Source organism: Vitis riparia, chromosome 16, assembly GCF_004353265.1.
Source record: "Vitis riparia cultivar Riparia Gloire de Montpellier isolate 1030 chromosome 16, EGFV_Vit.rip_1.0, whole genome shotgun sequence".
NCBI lineage: Eukaryota > Viridiplantae > Streptophyta > Magnoliopsida > Vitales > Vitaceae > Vitis > Vitis riparia.
The window spans coordinates 19713447-19738189 of NC_048446.1; the positions used below are offsets into that span (position 1 = coordinate 19713447).

General features: G+C 31.1%; 1 protein-coding gene and 2 long non-coding RNA genes across 8 annotated transcripts in view; all 3 read left to right on the forward strand.

Moving 5' to 3' along the window:
• LOC117933814 (receptor-like protein EIX2) overlaps window positions 1–12005 on the forward strand; it is a 33438-nt gene extending 21433 nt beyond the window's left edge. The window contains exons 1-4 of one of the 5 annotated variants that reach the window (XM_034855364.1): window positions 6328–6748; window positions 6831–7937; window positions 11197–11548; window positions 11703–12005. In XM_034855364.1, the coding sequence (XP_034711255.1) occupies window positions 6367–6748; window positions 6831–7937; window positions 11197–11219 (1512 nt within the window). In that variant the 5' untranslated portion in view covers window positions 6328–6366 and the 3' untranslated portion in view covers window positions 11220–11548; window positions 11703–12005. Of the gene's footprint in view, window positions 1–6327; window positions 6749–6830; window positions 9794–10306; window positions 10585–11196; window positions 11549–11702 lie in introns of those variants that run through there. The other 4 variants (XM_034855361.1, XM_034855360.1, XM_034855363.1 and 1 more) reach the window with 4 other exon arrangements.
• A 95-nt stretch (window positions 12006–12100) lies between these two features.
• On the forward strand, window positions 12101–15807 carry LOC117933825. Of its 2 annotated transcripts, XR_004654374.1 has the most exons (4): window positions 12102–13593; window positions 14106–14902; window positions 14996–15346; window positions 15501–15806. It is a non-coding gene; the product is annotated as an uncharacterized LOC117933825 (long non-coding RNA). The 2 variants fall into 2 exon arrangements; XR_004654373.1 differs by having other exon boundaries at window positions 12101–13593; window positions 14106–15346; window positions 15501–15807.
• A 79-nt stretch (window positions 15808–15886) lies between these two features.
• LOC117933826 lies at window positions 15887–24180 on the forward strand. Its single transcript, XR_004654375.1, has 3 exons — window positions 15887–17379; window positions 17893–19134; window positions 24080–24180. It is a non-coding gene; the product is annotated as an uncharacterized LOC117933826 (long non-coding RNA).
• The last annotated feature ends 563 nt before the right edge of the window (window positions 24181–24743 follow it).

Here is a 24743-nt window from a genome sequence, read left to right on the forward strand (position 1 = left end):
AAAGAATATTTATTATAAAAAAATAAAAGATATAAAAAAACAAATAATTTGACTAGTCAAACTAAAGGTCATGGGTGACTTTCAGAAGCCTCCAACCATGTCGAATAACATAGGAAATGTCCAAGAAATCGTTGAGCTTGGCATTTATTTGAGTATTTCGAGGACAATATTTAATTTTTAATCATATAAAAACAAAAGTATATTTAATTCATTATTTTCTAATATTATCTTAGAAATATTTTTAGAGATATATTTATTTTAGAACTTACTGAGGATATTAATACAATGATTTTGATAAATGTAATATAAAAATGTATAAAGTCATTAATTTTTTTATTTATTAAATTTGAAATATACATATCATGTAGTAATTTTTTGAAAAAAAAAAGATTACTTTTATAAAGCCAATTCAAGGAAAAAGAAAACATAACACTATCCTCACTTCTCCGTGGTGTTTATTTCATATTAGAAATCCTTCTAATAAAATTTCCTTTTTATAAATTTTAAAAAGATTTTTTATAACTAAAAAAAAAAAAAAAAATTGGTTCAAGAAAAACGACAATGGTGGAAATTATACAAGAGATTATTGGGGGGAAAAAAAAGAGAATGGGAAGGAGAAAGTAGGTTTGCTTAATTGGAAATTCTATTTACAGAGAGACGGGGGTTTAGCCAGCTGAGATTTGAAACAAAGAAAGGAAAGCTGGTGATGGTGGATTGAATATAGAGAATGTGGGGTTTTGGGGTTGGGAGGCTTATATTCTTGACAGTTACGGTAACAGCATTTCTGAAATGGACAAATCGATGTTGCTACAGCCTCCCTGATGGGGGTACTCCAAAACGATGTCGTTTCAGGACCCAAAAACGACAGCGTTTTATCTCCCTCACCACATTGTAATTATTATTATTATGATGGTTAAAAAGGTGGTAGATCGTGTGATAATGTGATTATAAACAAACAACATTATAAAGTTAGGTGGTGTTTGTTTTTTCATTAAATAGAAAAAATCAAAATATTTAATTTTTTTATTAAATTCAAAATACCTTATTGATATTAATTAATATGATTAAAGTAAATCTGTTATTAATAAATTTAATTTAATCATATTGATTGATGTCAATAAATTACTTTTAACTGAATAAAAAAATTAAGCATTTTAATTTTTTTATTCTACCAAAAAAAAAAAAACACTATATTTGAAATACAGAAGGCCTTACAGTGGGTGGGACGTTGGCACTTAGCCCATCATACATGCATATTTCCATTCTTTACTCCTGATTTCTTACAAATGTAACAATGCCCTTTGGTGGCTCAAGTCAAAAGCCATAGAATCCGGCACTCTCATCTCCCAAATGGGTGCAATTCAAAATAATAGGCCAAAATGCACTCTGTTCATAGCTTGATTTCAAATTGAGGTTAGGGCGCTAAGCCCTAAAAGTATGATAATAAAATGAAGTTACTTTTTGGGTAGGGACAAATAATTAGGAACAGTATGTAACGATGATTATCAATGTGAAGTGGTGGACTTCGGATGTAATGGGGCCACAACAACAACATATGGGGGCATCCCTGAATGGGTATAGTTTAAATTAGGAGTCAATTTCTTGGGATATTCCACTAATAAAAAATAAATGTATTATTTATTTTATTTTATTTTTTATTTCACTTATCTCATCATATATTTAATTAAATATGACATAAGATAAATTATGAGATATATTATTTATTTTATTTTTTATAAATATGTTAATACTAAGTTAAAATATATATAATACACAAATCCCATGTATTATAAATTTATTTATTTTTTATCCTTTTTTTATTTTATAAAATAATTTTTTTATAATAAAATGTAATTTATGGTTAAAAAGAACTCAAAAATTTATAAATATATATTATAAAATAATATTAATTATATGTATTATTTAATATATAAATTATTTTTATATATTTCAAATAACATAATATAAAAAATTATTATAAAGTTTAAATATTTTAATCATGAATATTTTTATATTTTTTAAAATAAAAATATTAGAATATAATATAATTTTTATTTTAAAATTTTAAAAATAATATATATTCTATTTTATGTTTTTATTCATTTTATAAACTAAATATAAATATAATATAACATGTTTTATTGGATATCTTAGTTTAAGATATCATATCCATTGCATATAATACATCACATTCTATTGAAAATCATATAACATGAGATATGACATTTCAAGATATATATACATATATATTTTATCCAATGAACCAACATAATCTAAATTAGTTATAAAATATATTATTTTTAGAAGTGTTTATTTCTTAGTCATTGCACTTTATTATTATTATTATTATTATTTTCTTTATTTTTTTCACATGCAATGATAGTTTCTAGTCATCATGCCTTGCAAGACCCAATACTCACAAAATTTACAAGTCTACTCATCATATCTTTTAAATTTTTTGTTACTCATAAAGTATTCAAGACTTTTAGTAATGTCATATCCTTATCACTACAACTAACAACTTTGACCAATTCAAAAAATGAACTTCACATGCAATAGTAGTTCTAGTCATCATGCCTTGCAAGACCCGGTAGTTACAAAATTTTCAAGTCTACTACTCATCATATCTTTTAAAATTTTGGTTACTCATAAAGTATTCAAGACTTTTAGCAATGTCATATCCTTATCACTACAACTAACAACTTTGACCAATTCAAAAAATGAACTTCACATGCAATAGTAGTTCTAGTCATCATGCATTGCAAGACCCGATGGTTACAAAATTTTCTAGTCTCCTACTCATCATATCTTTTAAATTTTTGGTTACTCATAAAGTATTCAAGACTTTTAGCAATGTCATATCCTTATCATTACAACTAACAACTTTGCCCAATTCAAAAAATGAACTTCACATGCAATAGTAGTTCTAGTCATCATGCCTTGCAAGACCCGATAGTTACAAAATTTTCAAGTCTACTACTCATCATATCTTTTAAAATTTTGGTTACTCATAAAGTATTCAAGACTTTTAGCAATGTCATATCCTTATCACTACAACTAACAACTTTGACCAATTCAAAAAATGAACTTCACATGCAATAGTAGTTCTAGTCATCATGCCTTGCAAGACCCGATAGTTACAAAATTTTCAAGTCTACTACTCATCATATCTTTTAAAATTTTGGTTACTCATAAAGTGTTCAAGACTTTTAGCAATGTCATATCCTTATCACTACAACTAACAACTTTGGCCAATTCAAAATATGAACTTCACATGTAATAGTAATTATAGTGATCATGCCTTGCAAAACCCGATACTTACAAAATTTTCAAGTCTACTACTCATCATGTCTTTTAAAATTTTGATTACTCATAAAATATTCAAGACTTTTAGCAATGTCATATCCTTATCACTACAACTAACAACTTTAACCAATTCAAAAGTGTATACTTTGAAAAGTTATTACTTTTTATAGTTTAAACGTGAGTGTTATGTATTTGTCTTTTCACATATTTATATATAACCTAGATGGTCAATCAGGCCATTACCATACAATTTTTTTTTATATAAACTCATAAAGCATTTTCAATTTTTATTTTTTTTATAATGTATATAAAATAATGTCAATCCATTTACACTTATGAAAACGATTTTTCTTTAAAATATCAAAGGCAACGAGGTATGAATGTTTTTATATCCGGAAACTGCAGGGACCCACGAAGGGGAGTACATGCTATTGGAGTCGGTGAGGAGCGTGCCGCCCCGCTGGGAGCATGGTGGCATGAATTACTCGGGCGGAGCAAGATGTCACGTGGACCGCGTTGTGCGCGGACACGCGGTGACCTGCAGACCCGGAGGGGCGACGTTGTCTAACGGATTTTAGAAATTCGTGCCACTAGCCATATGGATTTTGGACTAAAATAAAAAATAAGACTTTATTTTTGTTATTTCTTTTATCAAGATGTCTTAATTAATAATGCAAAAATGTTAATAATAAATTATAAAAGAGATTTTTGCTTACTCTTCGAAATTATAAAAAAGTTTATACACTCATAAAACAAATAAATGTATCTTCTAATAAATAAATTTTTATTAAAATAAATAAATATATATCTATTTTGAATTTATTAATATGAAGTAAATTATAGGTATCTTTAAGTTAGATTTCTTATTGATTAAAGAAAAAGACCATACAAGGTTTAGCTAGATGAAAAAAAAATCTTTATTTATTAGAAAATTCAATTTTTTTTTAATGATAAATCATTGATAATGATATATAAAAATAATTTATATATTATATATTAATATTACTTTATAAATATTTTTAGTTTTTTTTTTAACCATGAATTTAATTTATAATTAAAAAATTTATTTTATAAAATAAATATATAAAATAAATAAATTTATGATATATGAGATATGCATATCTTATATCTTAGTATAGAATTAACATATCTCATGTAAAAGGAATAAAAAAAGAGTGAATAATATATTTCACCACTTAAACTATCTCATTATTAATTAAATATAAAATTTGATGTAATATATTCTCTTTTATCCTTTATGATATTATATTCGGTCAACCAAACATAACCTATAAAGCTAAAATTATAGAAATGAAATGCAAGAGACTTACTAAAAAATTGAAAGTAAAATTATTGATTTTTGAAAGTAAATATTGATAATATTATAAATTTTCACTAACATAAATTAAAAAATTCAAGGAAAAAAAAAAACATAACACTATCCTCACAATTCCGTGATATTATTTTTTTCATATTAGAAATCCTTATAATCAACTTTCCTTTTTCTACGTTTTAAAAACAGTTTTTATTACTAATTTAGATTAAAAAAAAAAAAACCTTTCAACCAACAACCACACATGTGACACATGTTGGTGGTTGTTTTTAAATTTCAATAAAAGATTTTATAATTATTAAAAAAAGAAAAAAATATTAAAGAAAATTATTATTTTTATTTAATTTTATTATGAAATATACGAAAGTAAAAATAAATAATTAAAATTAATAAGAAATTTATATATTTTAAAATTATTTAATCTTTATTTTTAAAAATTAAATAAATAAAATAATTTAAAATAAAATATAAAAATAATTTATTAATTTTAAATTTTTTTTTTATTTCTCTTTCACTTGTTCTTTAAGACGTGTTGCGTGTAAAATACCATAAAACAAGTCATATCACCATGCTCAAGACTTTTCCATGTGATTAATACTTGGATACTTGGATTTTCTTTGGGTGGGGTTGGGCTTTTGTAAGTTTCTCTGTAATTTTCTCCTAACTGGAAACAAAGGAATGGTCAAAGAGAGGAACTCAATGAAGAGAAGATTGAAACGGACAGAATACACCCTCGCCTGCTTTGAAGGTTGGTATGATATTCATGGTCGGTAGGCCTTCTCAAGTCTCCATACATGCCTCATTTTTCCCATATGATAAATCAATGGTTGGAAGAGTGAGCTTAACACGAACAAACATAATAAAATCATTAAATTTTTGGAATAATAATAATAATAATAATAATAATAATAATAATAATAATAATAATAATATGATGATGAAGTTAATAAATGATAAGGATTAGGAAGATGTTTAATGAAATTTTAAATTAATAATAATTAGATGTATTTAACCTAAACTTTTGGAGAGATTAATGAAATTAATCATATAAAAATTTCTCTAATTTTAATTTTAGAATAAATATTAACAATATTTTTTTCAAATATAAATAATAATATTTGGAAAACATCATCAGTAAATTGCCTTTTCAATTTTTTCTCTAATTGTCATTTTAAATGAATATTAAAATCCTTTTAGTAAAATTTACGAATTAAGTAAAATATTAATATCTATATTTTATAATTTTTAATAAATTTTTATCATTTTTAATAATAAAAAAATTATATAAGTTGTGTTTGTTTTATTAGCATCACCATTTACAAAATTTATCTTTAAATTATTTATTTTAAAATTTATTATTTATTAAGAATCATTTTTATAAAAGGTAAAAAATAATTACCATATAAATATAAATTAAAAGTGGAGGTTATATTTGTTAATTATTTTTAAAAAGGGATTTCAAAACATTACTTTCTCCAAAAATAACAATAATAATAATATAAACACAATATTTACTCAAAATATTATGTAAATGAAAAACTTAAAAATAATATATATTTGTTTTTTTAAAAAATATTTTTAGTCATAATTAAAGGTCATCATATCTGTCAAAAATACTCAACATGTTGGTGGGAATGGTATATAAGTCAATGCCTGCTTTGCTCACAAATCAAAAACCAAACTTGCTAATCCTTGTTATTACACACTATCCTTGCTCTGTGTTGAACATGGCTACAAGCCCCTTTCGATATTTTATTTCCCTTTTTCTGCTTTTGCTCTGTTTCGAACCCTGTTTGAGGGTGGGTGATGCTAAAACTGGGTGCATAGAGAGGGAGAGACAGGCTCTCCTTCACTTCAAACAAGGTGTTGTCGATGACTATGGACTTCTTTCTTCGTGGGGGAATGCGGAGGACAAAAGAGATTGTTGCAAATGGAGAGGAGTGGAGTGTAACAACCAGACGGGTCATCTGATCAGGCTTGATCTTCATGCTCCGCTTGATGGAATGGGTTTTCCCCAATCCTTGACAGGTAAGATATCTCAGCTTGGTCCTTCATTGGCAGAGTTGCAGCACTTGAAGCATTTGAACCTCAGCCGGAATCATTTTGGAGGTAATTTTATACATATATACCTTGTGAAAATTCATCAGTTTGTCTCAGCAGAATATAATTCTCTCTTTTCCCAATTTTACAGGAATCCTTCCCACTCAACTTGGAAATCTTTCCAACTTGCAATCCCTTGATCTTGGCCATAATCATGGGGATATGAGCTGTGAGAACCTTGACTGGCTTTCTCACCTTCCTTTGTTAACACACCTTGACTTGAGGCGGGTTAATCTTGGTAAAGCAATCCATTGGCCCCAAGCAATTAATAAAATGCCTTCCCTAACTGAGTTATTCTTGAGCCATACTCAGCTTCCTCCGATTATTCCAACAATATCCATTTCCCATATTAATTCTTCTACTTCTCTTGCTGTGCTTGATCTCTCCTCGAATGGTCTCACTTCTTCAATATACCCATGGTTGTTCAACTTCAGTAGCAGCCTTGTTCATCTTGACCTCTCTATGAATGATCTAAATGGTTCAATTCCGGATGCTTTTGGAAACATGACTACTCTGGCATATCTTGATCTCTCTGGGAACGGGCTAGGTGGTTCAATTCCGGATGCTTTTGGAGACATGACTACTCTGGCATATCTTGATCTCTCTTCGAACGAGCTACCTGGTTCAATTCCGGATGCTTTTGGGGACATGACTACTCTGGCACACCTTGACCTTCATTCTAATCATCTAAATGGAGCAATTCCGGATGCTTTTGGAGACATGACTACTCTGGCATATCTTGATCTCTCTTCGAACGAGCTACGTGGTTCAATTCCGGATGCTTTTGGGGACATGACTACTCTGGCATATCTTGATCTCTCTGGGAACGAGCTACGTGGTTCAATTCCGGATGCCTTTGGGGACATGACTACTCTGTCACACCTTGACCTTCATTCTAATCATCTAAATGGAGCAATTCCGGATGCTTTTGGAGACATGACTACTTTGGCATATCTTGATCTCTCTGGGAACGGGCTAGGTGGTTCAATTCCGGATGCTTTTGGAGACATGACTACTCTGGCATATCTTGATCTCTCTTCGAACGAGCTACGTGGTTCAATTCCGGATGCTTTTGGGGACATGACTACTCTGGCATATCTTGATCTCTCTTGGAACGAGCTACGTGGTTCAATTCCGGATGCTTTTGGAAACATGACTAGTCTGGCATATGTTGAGCTCTCTTTGAATCAACTTGAAGGTGAGATTCCAAAATCCTTGAGAGATTTATGTAATTTACAGGAATTATGGTTGTCTCAGAACAATCTCACTGGACTGAAGGAAAAAGATTATCTGGCCTGCCCTAATAACACATTAGAGATTTTAGATTTATCTTATAATCAATTGAAAGGGTCATTTCCCGATCTTTCTGGATTTTCACAGTTGAGAGAATTACATCTTGAATTCAATCAACTAAACGGAACTGTCTCGGCAAACCACCTTTTTGGTCTCTCCAACCTATCTGTCTTAGACTTATCTTTCAACTCCCTTACATTCAACATAAGCCTTGAGCTAGTTCCCCAGTTTCAAGCCCAATCTATAATGTTGCCCTCTTGCAAATTAGGCCCACGTTTTCCTAATTGGCTTCAAACTCAAGAAGATTTGTTGGAACTTGATATCTCTGCTTCTGGAATTTCAGATGTCATTCCCAATTGGTTTTGGAATTTAACTTCACATTTACAATGGTTAAACATTTCCAACAATCACATCTCCGGGACTTTGCCAAATTTACAAGCAACTCCTTTTATATTGGATATGAGTTCAAATTGCTTGGAAGGTTCAATACCACAATCTCTTTTCAATGCTGAATGGTTGGATCTCTCTAAGAACTTGTTTTCAGGCTCAATTTCTTTATCGTGCGGGACTAGTTGGGGTTTGTCTCATCTCGACCTCTCAAATAATCGACTGTCGGGAGAACTACCCAATTGTTGGGAGCAGTGGGAAGATTTAGTGGTTCTTAATTTGGCAAATAATAATTTTTCTGGGAAAATTAAAAATTCAATTGGCTTGTTACATCAGATGCAAACATTGCATTTACGTAACAATAGTTTTACTGGAGCACTGCCTTCGTCCTTAAAGAACTGCAGAGCTTTGCGTCTTATAGATTTGGGAAAAAATAAATTGTCAGGAAAAATAACCGCATGGATGGGAGGAAGCCTGTCAGATTTGATCGTTCTCAACCTAAGATCTAATGAATTTAATGGAAGCATACCTTCAAGTCTTTGTCAACTGAAACAGATTCAAATGTTGGACCTCTCTAGCAACAATCTATCAGGAAAGAAACCAAAATGTCTCAAAAATTTAACTGCCATGGCTCAAAAAGGAAATCCGGTCCTTTCTTACTTAACATCTTACGATTTGGCTACCCTTTACTATGTTGATAGTACATTGGTTCAATGGAAAGGAAAAGAACAAGAGTACAAGAACACTCTTGAACTCATCAAGAGCATTGATTTTTCAAGCAATAAATTAATTGGTGAAATTCCTATAGAAGTAACTGATTTGGTAGAATTGGTGTCATTGAATTTATCAAGAAACAATTTGATTGGATCAATCCCTACAACAATTGGTCAATTGAAATTATTGGATTTTCTTGATCTATCTCAAAACCAACTTAATGGTAGAATTCCGGATACTCTTTCTCAAATAGCCGATCTAAGTGTTTTAGACCTATCAAATAACACCTTGTCAGGTAAAATTCCATTAGGCACTCAATTACAAAGCTTTGATGCCTCCACATATGAGGGAAATCCTGGACTTTGTGGACCACCTCTTTTGAAAAGGTGTCCTGAAGATCAACTTGGGGGAGTCTCCTCCACTAGTGGTCTTAGTAGTAAAAAAGAGGTCGACATTCAAGATGATGCAAATAATATATGGTTTTATGGAAATATTGTTCTTGGATTCATCATCGGATTTTGGGGAGTTTGCGGCACTTTACTATTCAATAGTTCATGGAGATATGCCTATTTCCAGTTGTTGAGCAAGATAAAGGATTGGTTGTACGTGACAACAATAGTAAATATGAATAGAATACGAAGGAGCCTGCAAGGTTAAATGGTAAGACTTCTCAAATTCTCTTTTTAGTTTTTCGAGTAAAATGTGTTAACTTCTATTTATTATCCAACAATTAAGAATAAAAAGTACATTTATGCTACTACTCAAATCCCTCTTCTATTATTTGATTGACCTTCCATAATACATTGATGAAAGCTTAGATTTTGCAAATAGAAGCATCGATAAAATAAGCAAGCCTAGAAGATTTTAATATACTTTTTTGTAATAGTTGTGCATATTTAGCTTTCATCATGTAAAGATTAATCTTATAGGTCGAGGATCATAGTTGAAGAATTATGATTATCAGTATTTTTATTTCTATATTACTTCAAGTTACAATTTTTTCTTTTAAATGTTAAGTTAATTTGTTGTCTTCAAATATTATAAGTACATTAAAATTTCAATTGTAAGTAACATACTAAAACCTTCGTTTCTACTAATCAAGAAGAGTAACTCCGCAACTAAGAAATTATTCCAAATTGATGAACATTGTTGCATTTCAACTTTGTATTACAGGACTTCAGCTGGGTTGCATCTCAAGGATTAGTAGGTGATATATGCTTTTGAGTAACGGGAGTATTTATGATGGGATAGTTACATGCCTTAATGCAAAAGCTTGCCATCGGATAAATGACATCGGCATGTATTAAGTTTGCTTATTTGGTAGTTAGCATGACTTTAAGTTTCTCGTGTTATATTCTATTTAGAACTTTTTAAACATTAATTGTTGCTATTATATGTTCGACTTTGTATTTTTTGCTCTCAAATTTATTTGTTATTTTTGTAGAATCAAATATTAGAGACCTTTGTAGGGGATGCTAAAAAAGACTTCGTCTTAGAAAAATATTTTTTTTTTTGCTCAAAAACAAGTTTATTTTTTGGGAAATGCAATGTGATAATACCCATTAGTATGGAATGGGATATGCTACTACTCAAAACAGAGCACTCTGTTTTTCTGGTTCTCAATCATGAAAGCTCCTGTAACACAGAGAGGTCTGATTTCCAACCGTGAATCAAATTGCTTGAGGTACTCCATATGCAAATTGATGGAAGTCACTTTGGGCATCAATCATCTTCAAGGAACGATGATGATGGGAATTGGTCAGCGGCGGTAAAGACCAACTATGGAAAGTTTGTTAAAAAGTTCCCATTTCTTTATTTTGGTTTCTGCTTTTGTAAATAACAGTGTTATCTAAAATTTGTGTTGGTTGCTCAAGTTTTGTAAGAGCTATTCAACCAATACGAATCGTTACATAATATGCATTTTGCAGAAGATCTGTGATGATTTGGAGCTCTCTCCAATGCTATACTAGGTTAGAATTGAAACAAGCATCTTATTTAGGAATAGTTAACAACGACAAAGAAATGCAATTTATATGTGTTTTTTGTTCCACTGAATTTTGCAGTAATCAACTTATGGAAGAGCTAGAGCTATTGGAGAAGAAAGTGCTCTTCATGTTTGCTCAAACAATTCAGAGGGAAGTTTAGTGAGACAATTTTTAACTTTATTTCCATTTACTCTTTGTCATGAGAGCAATTTTTTGTGCATACTTGGAGCTTGAGTTTTTTGCTTTGGTAGTTGTGAAGTTGCAAACTGTTATTGGAATAAGAAGCCTCTACTTTTGCTTGTTACTGAATATGATTTTTTTTTTTAAGAAGTAAATTTGCTAATTATTGTTCTTTTTCTTAGGCACCCAAGAAAAGAGTATGTACCGTTAGCAAAGACCAAGAGGAAATTATTAAAGCTTTATTTGAGCAGTGAGTGCTTAATTTGTTTCTTTTGGTGGCATATGCATATAGTCTTAAATTTGATTTTCTTCTACATAATTGATACTGAATATTGTGATTTTGGAAAGATTAATGTTAGTCCCCTTTTCGTCTTTTAAATTAAATTAGATTTGTTTACGTATAGGTTTAAAGACCATAAAAGGTGCACCTACATGATTGTAAGTGCTCTAGATGGTGATGATACGTTCACAGCTGCCCAAGTTTCCCATAAACTTAAGCAACAATTAGCTTATGTTCCTCATCAGAAAAGAGCTGAAGACAACATGCATTTGAGAGATAAAGATCTTAATGGATGTGATATAGCCAAAGCACAGTATTCCAACAATGAAACGTTGTTTTCCCTAAGAAAAAGGTAACTATATTTTTATGAATTTCATGCAATTTTGTGAATTAATCTTATTTGTGTGATATCCCACATTGAATGGGGGGAAAATTTGTGTTATATATATATATATATATATATATATATATATATATATATATTATATATATATATATATATATATATATATTCTCTTAGACACGTTTTAAAGCCCATAAGGGCCCCTTAAGCCCAGAATAGATAATATCTACACTGTTAGTAGCGGGTCGTTATAGCTTGTATTCAAACTTTGTCACATTGTCAATTGCATCTCTATGGTTGCAGACTTGTAGTATATTTGCCTACATTTGTCAAGTACTAATCATAAATTCATAACACTCAAGACTTAATCCAACTGACATGTTTTTTTTTTTTTTACTAAATGTAACCTGTTGTCATTCACTACCATAGGTTGGCCACAAAATTTCAAACTTTCCATTCTTTAGGGCCTATGTTTGTCAATTCTTGGTTCAAACCCAATCATCTTTGGTACTCATTTATGGTTTCTGTTTCTAGGTTCTCACGATCGAGTGCATTGATTGTTACTTCTTTCTTTCTTTTTTTATTTCTTTTTTTGGTTCTTACCTCTAGTCCATCTTCTCACATCATGTTCTCCTTGCTGCTGAACATTTTCTTTCTTGATTACCCATCATTCTGTACCTTAAGGCATAATAAGTCTCCTAGCTACCTTAAGAAATTTGTGTAACAATATGCATCAATCAAACAACATCCTAGAATCATCTCTCCATTCATGTTAGGATTCATGCTTTAGTCCATTTATAAATTTGAAATAAGACAATTAAGAATGAAATTGAAGATAATTATCCAAGACTTTCTCAGTAAATTGGAATATCAAAAAGGACGTCCAATAGATTTTAGGTAGTTGATAAATGTTTTCTTGAATTTTGTTGTATTTAAAATATTTCTTCTCAATATTGATAGATTTTTTAAGGTGAATCAAGCACACGTTTCTCTTTTTGGGTAAGCTTATTCAACTATATGATTTGTAACTAAAATCCCGACTGACATTGGACTCATCAAGAGCATTGATTTTTCAAGCAATAAATTAATTGGTGAAATTCCTATTGAAGTAACTTATTTGGTAGAATTGGTGTCATTTAATTTATCAAGAAACAATTTGACTGGATCAATCCCTACAACAATTGGTCAATTGAAATTATTGGATTTTCTTGATCTATCTCAAAACCAACTTAATGGTAGAATTCCGGATAATCTTTCTCAAATAGCCGATCTAAGTGTTTTAGACCTATCAAATAACACCTTGTCAGGTAAAATTCCATTAGGCACTCAATTACAAAGCTTTGATGCCTCCACATATGAGGGAAATCCTGGACTTTGTGGACCACCTCTTTTGAAAAGGTGTCCTGAAGATCAACTTGGGGGAGTCTCCTCCACTAGTGGTCTTAGTAGTAAAAAAGAGGTCGACATTCAAGATGATGCAAATAATATATGGTTTTATGGAAATATTGTTCTTGGATTCATCATCGGATTTTGGGGAGTTTGCGGCACTTTACTATTCAATAGTTCATGGAGATATGCCTATTTCCAGTTGTTGAGCAAGATAAAGGATTGGTTGTACGTGACAACAATAGTAAATATGAATAGAATACGAAGGAGCCTGCAAGGTTAAATGGTAAGACTTCTCAAATTCTCTTTTTAGTTTTTCGAGTAAAATGTGTTAACTTCTATTTATTATCCAACAATTAAGAATAAAAAGTACATTTATGCTACTACTCAAATCCCTCTTCTATTATTTGATTGACCTTCCATAATACATTGATGAAAGCTTAGATTTTGCAAATAGAAGCATCGATAAAATAAGCAAGCCTAGAAGATTTTAATATACTTTTTTGTAATAGTTGTGCATATTTAGCTTTCATCATGTAAAGATTAATCTTATAGGTCGAGGATCATAGTTGAAGAATTATGATTATCAGTATTTTTATTTCTATATTACTTCAAGTTACAATTTTTCTTTTAAATGTTAAGTTAATTTGTTGTCTTCAAATATTATAAGTACATTAAAATTTCAATTGTAAGTAACATACTAAAACCTTCGTTTCTACTAATCAAGAAGAGTAACTCCGCAACTAAGAAATTATTCCAAATTGATGAACATTGTTGCATTTCAACTTTGTATTACAGGACTTCAGCTGGGTTGCATCTCAAGGATTAGTAGGTGATATATGCTTTTGAGTAACGGGAGTATTTATGATGGGATAGTTACATGCCTTAATGCAAAAGCTTGCCATCGGATAAATGACATCGGCATGTATTAAGTTTGCTTATTTGGTAGTTAGCATGACTTTAAGTTTCTCGTGTTATATTCTATTTAGAACTTTTTAAACATTAATTGTTGCTATTATATGTTCGACTTTGTATTTTTTGCTCTCAAATTTATTTGTTATTTTTGTAGAATCAAATATTAGAGACCTTTGTAGGGGATGCTAAAAAAGACTTCGTCTTAGAAAAATATTTTTTTTTTTGCTCAAAAACAAGTTTATTTTTTGGGAAATGCAATGTGATAATACCCATTAGTATGGAATGGGATATGCTACTACTCAAAACAGAGCACTCTGTTTTTCTGGTTCTCAATCATGAAAGCTCCTGTAACACAGAGAGGTCTGATTTCCAACCGTGAATCAAATTGCTTGAGGTACTCCATATGCAAATTGATGGAAGTCACTTTGGGCATCAATCATCTTCAAGGAACGATGATGATGGGAATTGGTCAGCGGCGGTAAAGACCAACTATGGAAAGTTTGTTAAAAAGTTCCCATTTCTTTATTTTGGTTTCTGCTTTTGTAAATAACAGTGTTATCTAAAATTTGTGTTGGTTGCTCAAGTTTTGTAAGAGCTATTCAACCAATACGAATCGTTACATAATATGCATTTTGCAGAAGATCTGTGATGATTTGGAGCTCTCTCCAATGCTATACTAGGTTAGAATTGAAACAAGCATCTTATTTAGGAATAGTTAACAACGACAAAGAAATGCAATTTATATGTGTTTTTTGTTCCACTGAATTTTGCAGTAATCAACTTATGGAAGAGCTAGAGCTATTGGAGAAGAAAGTGCTCTTCATGTTTGCTCAAACAATTCAGAGGGAAGTTTAGTGAGACAATTTTTAACTTTATTTCCATTTACTCTTTGTCATGAGAGCAATTTTTTGTGCATAATTGGAGCTTGAGTTTTTGCTTTGGTAGTTGTGAAGTTGCAAACTGTTATTGGAATAAGAAGCCTCTACTTTTGCTTGTTACTGAATATGATTTTTTTTTTTAAGAAGTAAATTTGCTAATTATTGTTCTTTTTCTTAGGCACCCAAGAAAAGAGTATGTACCGTTAGCAAAGACCAAGAGGAAATTATTAAAGCTTTATTTGAGCAGTGAGTGCTTAATTTGTTTCTTTTGGTGGCATATGCATATAGTCTTAAATTTGATTTTCTTCTACATAATTGATACTGAATATTGTGATTTTGGAAAGATTAATGTTAGTCCCCTTTTCGTCTTTTAAATTAAATTAGATTTGTTTACGTATAGGTTTAAAGACCATAAAAGGTGCACCTACATGATTGTAAGTGCTCTAGATGGTGATGATACGTTCACAGCTGCCCAAGTTTCCCATAAACTTAAGCAACAATTAGCTTATGTTCCTCATCAGAAAAGAGCTGAAGACAACATGCATTTGAGAGATAAAGATCTTAATGGATGTGATATAGCCAAAGCACAGTATTCCAACAATGAAACGTTGTTTTCCCTAAGAAAAAGGTAACTATATTTTTATGAATTTCATGCAATTTTGTGAATTAATCTTATTTGTGTGATATCCCACATTGAATGGGGGGAAAATTTGTGTTATATATATATATATATATATATATATATATATATATATATATATATATATATATATATATTCTCTTAGACACGTTTTAAAGCCCATAAGGGCCCCTTAAGCCCAGAATAGATAATATCTACACTGTTAGTAGCGGGTCGTTATAGCTTGTATTCAAACTTTGTCACATTGTCAATTGCATCTCTATGGTTGCAGACTTGTAGTATATTTGCCTACATTTGTCAAGTACTAATCATAAATTCATAACACTCAAGACTTAATCCAACTGACATGTTTTTTTTTTTTTACTAAATGTAACCTGTTGTCATTCACTACCATAGGTTGGCCACAAAATTTCAAACTTTCCATTCTTTAGGGCCTATGTTTGTCAATTCTTGGTTCAAACCCAATCATCTTTGGTACTCATTTATGGTTTCTGTTTCTAGGTTCTCACGATCGAGTGCATTGATTGTTACTTCTTTCTTTCTTTTTTTATTTCTTTTTTTGGTTCTTACCTCTAGTCCATCTTCTCACATCATGTTCTCCTTGCTGCTGAACATTTTCTTTCTTGATTACCCATCATTCTGTACCTTAAGGCATAATAAGTCTCCTAGCTACCTTAAGAAATTTGTGTAACAATATGCATCAATCAAACAACATCCTAGAATCATCTCTCCATTCATGTTAGGATTCATGCTTTAGTCCATTTATAAATTTGAAATAAGACAATTAAGAATGAAATTGAAGATAATTATCCAAGACTTTCTCAGTAAATTGGAATATCAAAAAGGACGTCCAATAGATTTTAGGTAGTTGATAAATGTTTTCTTGAATTTTGTTGTATTTAAAATATTTCTTCTCAATATTGATAGATTTTTTAAGGTGAATCAAGCACACGTTTCTCTTTTTGGGTAAGCTTATTCAACTATATGATTTGTAACTAAAATCCCGACTGACATTGGACTCATCAAGAGCATTGATTTTTCAAGCAATAAATTAATTGGTGAAATTCCTATTGAAGTAACTTATTTGGTAGAATTGGTGTCATTTAATTTATCAAGAAACAATTTGACTGGATCAATCCCTACAACAATTGGTCAATTGAAATTATTGGATTTTCTTGATCTATCTCAAAACCAACTTAATGGTAGAATTCCGGATAATCTTTCTCAAATAGCCGATCTAAGTGTTTTAGACCTATCAAATAACACCTTGTCAGGTAAAATTCCATTAGGCACTCAATTACAAAGCTTTGATGCCTCCACATATGAGGGAAATCCTGGACTTTGTGGACCACCTCTTTTGAAAAGGTGTCCTGAAGATCAACTTGGGGGAGTCTCCTCCACTAGTGGTCTTAGTAGTAAAAAAGAGGTCGACATTCAAGATGATGCAAATAATATATGGTTTTATGGAAATATTGTTCTTGGATTCATCATCGGATTTTGGGGAGTTTGCGGCACTTTACTATTCAATAGTTCATGGAGATATGCCTATTTCCAGTTGTTGAGCAAGATAAAGGATTGGTTGTACGTGACAACAATAGTAAATATGAATAGAATACGAAGGAGCCTGCAAGGTTAAATGGTAAGACTTCTCAAATTCTCTTTTTAGTTTTTCGAGTAAAATGTGTTAACTTCTATTTATTATCCAACAATTAAGAATAAAAAGTACATTTATGCTACTACTCAAATCCCTCTTCTATTATTTGATTGACCTTCCATAATACATTGATGAAAGCTTAGATTTTGCAAATAGAAGCATCGATAAAATAAGCAAGCCTAGAAGATTTTAATATACTTTTTTGTAATAGTTGTGCATATTTAGCTTTCATCATGTAAAGATTAATCTTATAGGTCGAGGATCATAGTTGAAGAATTATGATTATCAGTATTTTTATTTCTATATTACTTCAAGTTACAATTTTTTCTTTTAAATGTTAAGTTAATTTGTTGTCTTCAAATATTATAAGTACATTAAAATTTCAATTGTAAGTAACATACTAAAACCTTCGTTTCTACTAATCAAGAAGAGTAACTCCGCAACTAAGAAATTATTCCAAATTGATGAACATTGTTGCATTTCAACTTTGTATTACAGGACTTCAGCTGGGTTGCATCTCAAGGATTAGTAGGTGATATATGCTTTTGAGTAACGGGAGTATTTATGATGGGATAGTTACATGCCTTAATGCAAAAGCTTGCCATCGGATAAATGACATCGGCATGTATTAAGTTTGCTTATTTGGTAGTTAGCATGACTTTAAGTTTCTCGTGTTATATTCTATTTAGAACTTTTTAAACATTAATTGTTGCTATTATATGTTCGACTTTGTATTTTTTGCTCTCAAATTTATTTGTTATTTTTGTAGAATCAAATATTAGAGACCTTTGTAGGGGATGCTAAAAAAGACTTCGTCTTAGAAAAATATTTTTTTTTTTGCTCAAAAACAAGTTTATTTTTTGGGAAATGCAATGTGATAATACCCATTAGTATGGAATGGGATATGCTACTACTCAAAACAGAGCACTCTGTTTTTCTGGTTCTCAATCATGAAAGCTCCTGTAACACAGAGAGGTCTGATTTCCAACCGTGAATCAAATTGCTTGAGGTACTCCATATGCAAATTGATGGAAGTCACTTTGGGCATCAATCATCTTCAAGGAACGATGATGATGGGAATTGGTCAGCGGCGGTAAAGACCAACTATGGAAAGTTTGTTAAAAAGTTCCCATTTCTTTATTTTGGTTTCTGCTTTTGTAAATAACAGTGTTATCTAAAATTTGTGTTGGTTGCTCAAGTTTTGTAAGAGCTATTCAACCAATACGAATCGTTACATAATATGCATTTTGCAGAAGATCTGTGATGATTTGGAGCTCTCTCCAATGCTATACTAGGTTAGAATTGAAACAAGCATCTTATTTAGGAATAGTTAACAACGACAAAGAAATGCAATTTATATGTGTTTTTTGTTCCACTGAATTTTGCAGTAATCAACTTATGGAAGAGCTAGAGCTATTGGAGAAGAAAGTGCTCTTCATGTTTGCTCAAACAATTCAGAGGGAAGTTTAGTGAGACAATTTTTAACTTTATTTCCATTTACTCTTTGTCATGAGAGCAATTTTTTGTGCATACTTGGAGCTTGAGTTTTTTGCTTTGGTAGTTGTGAAGTTGCAAACTGTTATTGGAATAAGAAGCCTCTACTTTTGCTTGTTACTGAATATGATTTTTTTTTTTAAGAAGTAAATTTGCTAATTATTGTTCTTTTTCTTAGGCACCCAAGAAAAGAGTATGTACCGTTAGCAAAGACCAAGAGGAAATTATTAAAGCTTTATTTGAGCAGTGAGTGCTTAATTTGTTTCTTTTGGTGGCATATGCATATAGTCTTAAATTTGATTTTCTTCTACATAATTGATACTGAATATTGTGATTTTGGAAAGATTAATGTTAGTCCCCTTTTCGTCTTTTAAATTAAATTAGATTTGTTTACGTATAGGTTTAAAGACCATAAAAGGTGCACCTACATGATTGTAAGTGCTCTAGATGGTGATGATACGTTCACAGCTGCCCAAGTTTCCCATAAACTTAAGCAACAATTAGCTTATGTTCCTCATCAGAAAAGAGCTGAAGACAACATGCATTTGAGAGATAAAGATCTTAATGGATGTGATATAGCCAAAGCACAGTATTCCAACAATGAAACGTTGTTTTCCCTAAGAAAAAGGTAACTATATTTTTATGAATTTCATGCAATTTTGTGAATTAATCTTATTTGTGTGATATCCCACATTGAATGGGGGGAAAATTTGTGTTATATATATATATATATATATATATATATATATATATATATATATATATATATTCTCTTAGACACGTTTTAAAGCCCATAAGGGCCCCTTAAGCCCAGAATAGATAATATCTACACTGTTAGTAGCGGGTCGTTATAGCTTGTATTCAAACTTTGTCACATTGTCAATTGCATCTCTATGGTTGCAGACTTGTAGTATATTTGCCTACATTTGTCAAGTACTAATCATAAATTCATAACACTCAAGACTTAATCCAACTGACATGTTTTTTTTTTTTTACTAAATGTAACCTGTTGTCATTCACTACCATAGGTTGGCCACAAAATTTCAAACTTTCCATTCTTTAGGGCCTATGTTTGTCAATTCTTGGTTCAAACCCAATCATCTTTGGTACTCATTTATGGTTTCTGTTTCTAGGTTCTCACGATCGAGTGCATTGATTGTTACTTCTTTCTTTCTTTTTTTATTTCTTTTTTTGGTTCTTACCTCTAGTCCATCTTCTCACATCATGTTCTCCTTGCTGCTGAACATTTTCTTTCTTGATTACCCATCATTCTGTACCTTAAGGCATAATAAGTCTCCTAGCTACCTTAAGAAATTTGTGTAACAATATGCATCAATCAAACAACATCCTAGAATCATCTCTCCATTCATGTTAGGATTCATGCTTTAGTCCATTTATAAATTTGAAATAAGACAATTAAGAATGAAATTGAAGATAATTATCCAAGACTTTCTCAGTAAATTGGAATATCAAAAAGGACGTCCAATAGATTTTAGGTAGTTGATAAATGTTTTCTTGAATTTTGTTGTATTTAAAATATTTCTTCTCAATATTGATAGATTTTTTAAGGTGAATCAAGCACACGTTTCTCTTTTTGGGTAAGCTTATTCAACTATATGATTTGTAACTAAAATCCCGACTGACATTGGACTCATCAAGAGCATTGATTTTCAAGCAATAAATTAATTGGTGAAATTCCTATTGAAGTAACTTATTTGGTAGAATTGGTGTCATTTAATTTATCAAGAAACAATTTGACTGGATCAATCCCTACAACAATTGGTCAATTGAAATTATTGGATTTTCTTGATCTATCTCAAAACCAACTTAATGGTAGAATTCCGGATAATCTTTCTCAAATAGCCGATCTAAGTGTTTTAGACCTATCAAATAACACCTTGTCAGGTAAAATTCCATTAGGCACTCAATTACAAAGCTTTGATGCCTCCACATATGAGGGAAATCCTGGACTTTGTGGACCACCTCTTTTGAAAAGGTGTCCTGAAGATCAACTTGGGGGAGTCTCCTCACTAGTGGTCTTAGTAGTAAAAAAGAGGTCGACATTCAAGATGATGCAAATAATATATGGTTTTATGGAAATATTGTTCTTGGATTCATCATCGGATTTTGGGGAGTTTGCGGCACTTTACTATTCAATAGTTCATGGAGATATGCCTATTTCCAGTTGTTGAGCAAGATAAAGGATTGGTTGTACGTGACAACAATAGTAAATATGAATAGAATACGAAGGAGCCTGCAAGGTTAAATGGTAAGACTTCTCAAATTCTCTTTTTAGTTTTTCGAGTAAAATGTGTTAACTTCTATTTATTATCCAACAATTAAGAATAAAAAGTACACTTTATGCTACTACTCAAATCCCTCTTCTATTATTTGATTGACCTTCCACAATATATTGATGAAAGCTTAGATTTTGCAAATAGAAGCATCGATAAAATAAGCAAGCCTAGAATATTTTAATATACTTTTTTGTAATAGTTGTGCATATTTAGCTTTCATTGTGTAATGATTAATCTTATAGGTCGAGGATCATAGTTGAAGAATTATGATTATCAATATTTTTATTTCTATCTTACTTCAAGTTACAATTTTTTCTTTTAAATGTTAAGTTAATTTGTTGTCTTCAAATATTATAAGTACATGCCTTAATGCAAAAGCCTGCCATCGGATAAATGACATCGGCATGTATTAAGTTTGCTTATTTGGTAGTTACCATGGTTTTAAGTTTCTCATGTTATATTCTATTTAGAACTTTTTAAACATTAATTCTTGCTATTATATGTACGACTTTGTATTTTGTTGCTCTAAAATTTATTTGTTATTTTTGTAGAATCAAATATTAGAGGCCTTTGTAGGGGGATGCTAAAAAATACTTCATCTTAGAAAAATATTTTTTTTTTTTTGCTCAAAAACAAAGTTTATTTTTGGGGAAATGCAATGTGATAATACCCATTAGTATGAAATGGGATATGCTACTACTGAAAACAGAGCACTCTGTTTTTCTGGTGCTCATGCATGAAAGCTACTGTAACACAAAGAGGTCTGATTTCCAACCGTGAATCAAATTGCTTGAGGTACTCCATATGCAGAATGATGGAAGTCACTTTGGGCATCAATCATCTTCAGGGGACGATGATGATGGGAATTGGATCAGCGGCTGTAAAGACAAACTATGGAAAGTTTGTTAAAAAGCTCTCATTTCTTTATTTTGGTTTCTGCTTTTGTAAATAACAGTGTTATCCAAAATTTGTGTTGGTTGCGCAAGTTTTGTAAAAGCTATTCAACCAATACGAATCGCTACATAATATGCATTTTGCAGAAGATCTGTGATGATTTGGAGCTCTCTCCAATGCTCTACCAGGTTAGAATTGAATTAAGCATCTTATTTAGGAATAGTTAACAACGACGAAGAAATGCAATTTATATGTGTTTTTTGTTCCACTAAATTTTGCAGAAATCAACTTATGGAAGAAGCTAGAGCTGTTGGAGAAGAAAGTGCTCTTCATGTTTGCTCAAACAATTCAGAGGGAAGTTTAGTGAGACAATTTTTAACTTTATTTCCATTTACTCTTCGTCATGAGAGCAATTTTTTGTGCATAATTGGAGCTTGAGCTTTTGCTTTGGTAGTTGTGAAGTTGCAAACTGTTATTGGAATAAGAAGTCTCTACTTTTGCTTGTTACTGAACATGGATATTTTTTTTTAAGAAGTAAATTTGCTAATTATTGTTCTTTTTCTTAGACACCTAAGAAAAGAGTATGTACTTTTAGCAAAGACCAAGAGGAAACTATTAGAGCTTTATTTGAGTAGTGAGTGCTTAATTTGTTCTTTTTGGTGGCATATGCATGTAGTCTTAAATTTGATTTCCTTCTGCATAATCAATGCTGAATATTGTGATTTTGGAAAGATTAATGCTAGTGCTCTTTTCGTCTTTTAAATTAAATTAGATTTGTTTATGTATAGGTTTAAAGACCATAAAAGGTGCACCTACATGATTGTAAGTGCTCTAGATGGTGATGATACGTTCACAGCTGCCCAAGTTTCCCATAAACTTAAGCAACAATTGGCTTATGTTCATCATCAGAAAAGAGCTGAAGACAACTTGGATTTGAGAGATGAAGATCTTAATGGCTGTGATATAGCCAAAGCACAGTATTCCAACAATGAAACGTTGTTTTCCCTAAGAAACAGGTAACTATATCTTTATGAATTTCATGCAATTTTGTGAATTAATCTTATTTGTGTGATATCCCACATCGAATGAGGGGAAAATTTGTGTTCTATATATAGGTTCTCTTAGACACGTTTTAAAGCCCATGCAAGCCCCTTAAGCCCAAATAGATAATATATATACTATTAGTAGTGGGTCGTTATAGCTTGTATGCAAACTTTGTCACATTGTCACATACTTGCATATCTTTGGTTGCAGGTTTGTAGTATATTTGCCTACATTTGTCAAGTACTATACTTTGGGGATGAAATAAAAAATTCATAACACTCGAGACTTAATCCAACTGACATGTTTTTTTTTACTAAATACAACCTGTTGTCATTCACTACCATAGGTTGGCCACAAAATTTCAAACTTTCCATTCTTTAGGGCCCATGTTTGCCCTTTTCTGGTTCAAACCCAATCATCTTTGGTACTCATGTATGGTTTCTGTTTCTAAGTTCTCACGATCGAGTGCATTGATTGCTACTTCTTTCTTTCTTTCTTTTTTTTGGTTCTTGCCTCTAGTCCATCTTCTCACATCATGTTCTCCTTGCTGTTGAACATTTTCTTTCTTGATTACCCATCATTCTGTACCTTAGGGCATAATAAGTCTCCTAGCTGCCTTAAGAAATTTGTGCAACAATATGCATCAATCAAACAATACATCCCAGAATCATCTCTCCGTTCATGTTAGGATCCATGCTTTGGTTCATTTATAAATTTGAAATAAGGCAATTAAGAATGAAATTGAATATAATTATCCAAGACTTTCTAAGTAAAGTGGAATATAAAAAATGATATCCAATAGATTTCAGGTAGTTGATAAATGTTTTCTTGAATTTAGTTGTATTTAAAATATTTCTTCTCAATATTGATAGATTTTAATCAAGCACATATTTCTCTTTTTGGGTAAGCTTATTTAGCTATATGATCTGTAACTAAAATCCTGATTGACATTGTAGGCGCAAGGAGAATCATAGATTATCGAGTAAAGAGGTACCAGAACAGAAGATTAAAGAAAAGCTTTTGCAAAGTTTCGATGATGAAACCCTAAGCTCTGTTATCAAGATGTTTTTCTTTTGTAATATGCGTGTCTTTTTTTCTTCTTTCTAAGATTCAACCTTCAATAGAAATTATTCTTCCATGTTGCGTTGATGAAAACCTGCTTGTGACACCTTCCATTTCTGCATGAACTTTAGTTGAGGTTATATTCGGATTTTGTTATTTTTATTTTTTAATTCTCTACTGCTTACATGCTTCTTGTATCCGAACAAGCGAATTGTTCATGCAGTTGAATTTTGCAACATTTTCTTATTGTTTGGGGCTTAAGCTTCTGTTCATTTTTTTCATTATTATGTTTTTATGCTTTGTTTTTACGACTAATCCTATGCCACACAGTGAAGTGATCACAGAGAATGACTGGAAATTTGTCCAGTTTGGGCTTGCTCTATATTAGAACATTTTAGCCATTCAAGACATCTCGTTGCAGTAGAAGGCTGGGAGTCTGCATGCCACTCAATTTTTATCTCTGAGTAACCAATTTTTGGAGCTGTTATTCTTCATTGATTTAGAAGATGAGCTATTATTTTTGGGGAAATCTGTGTTATAATGCACAATAGTATGAAT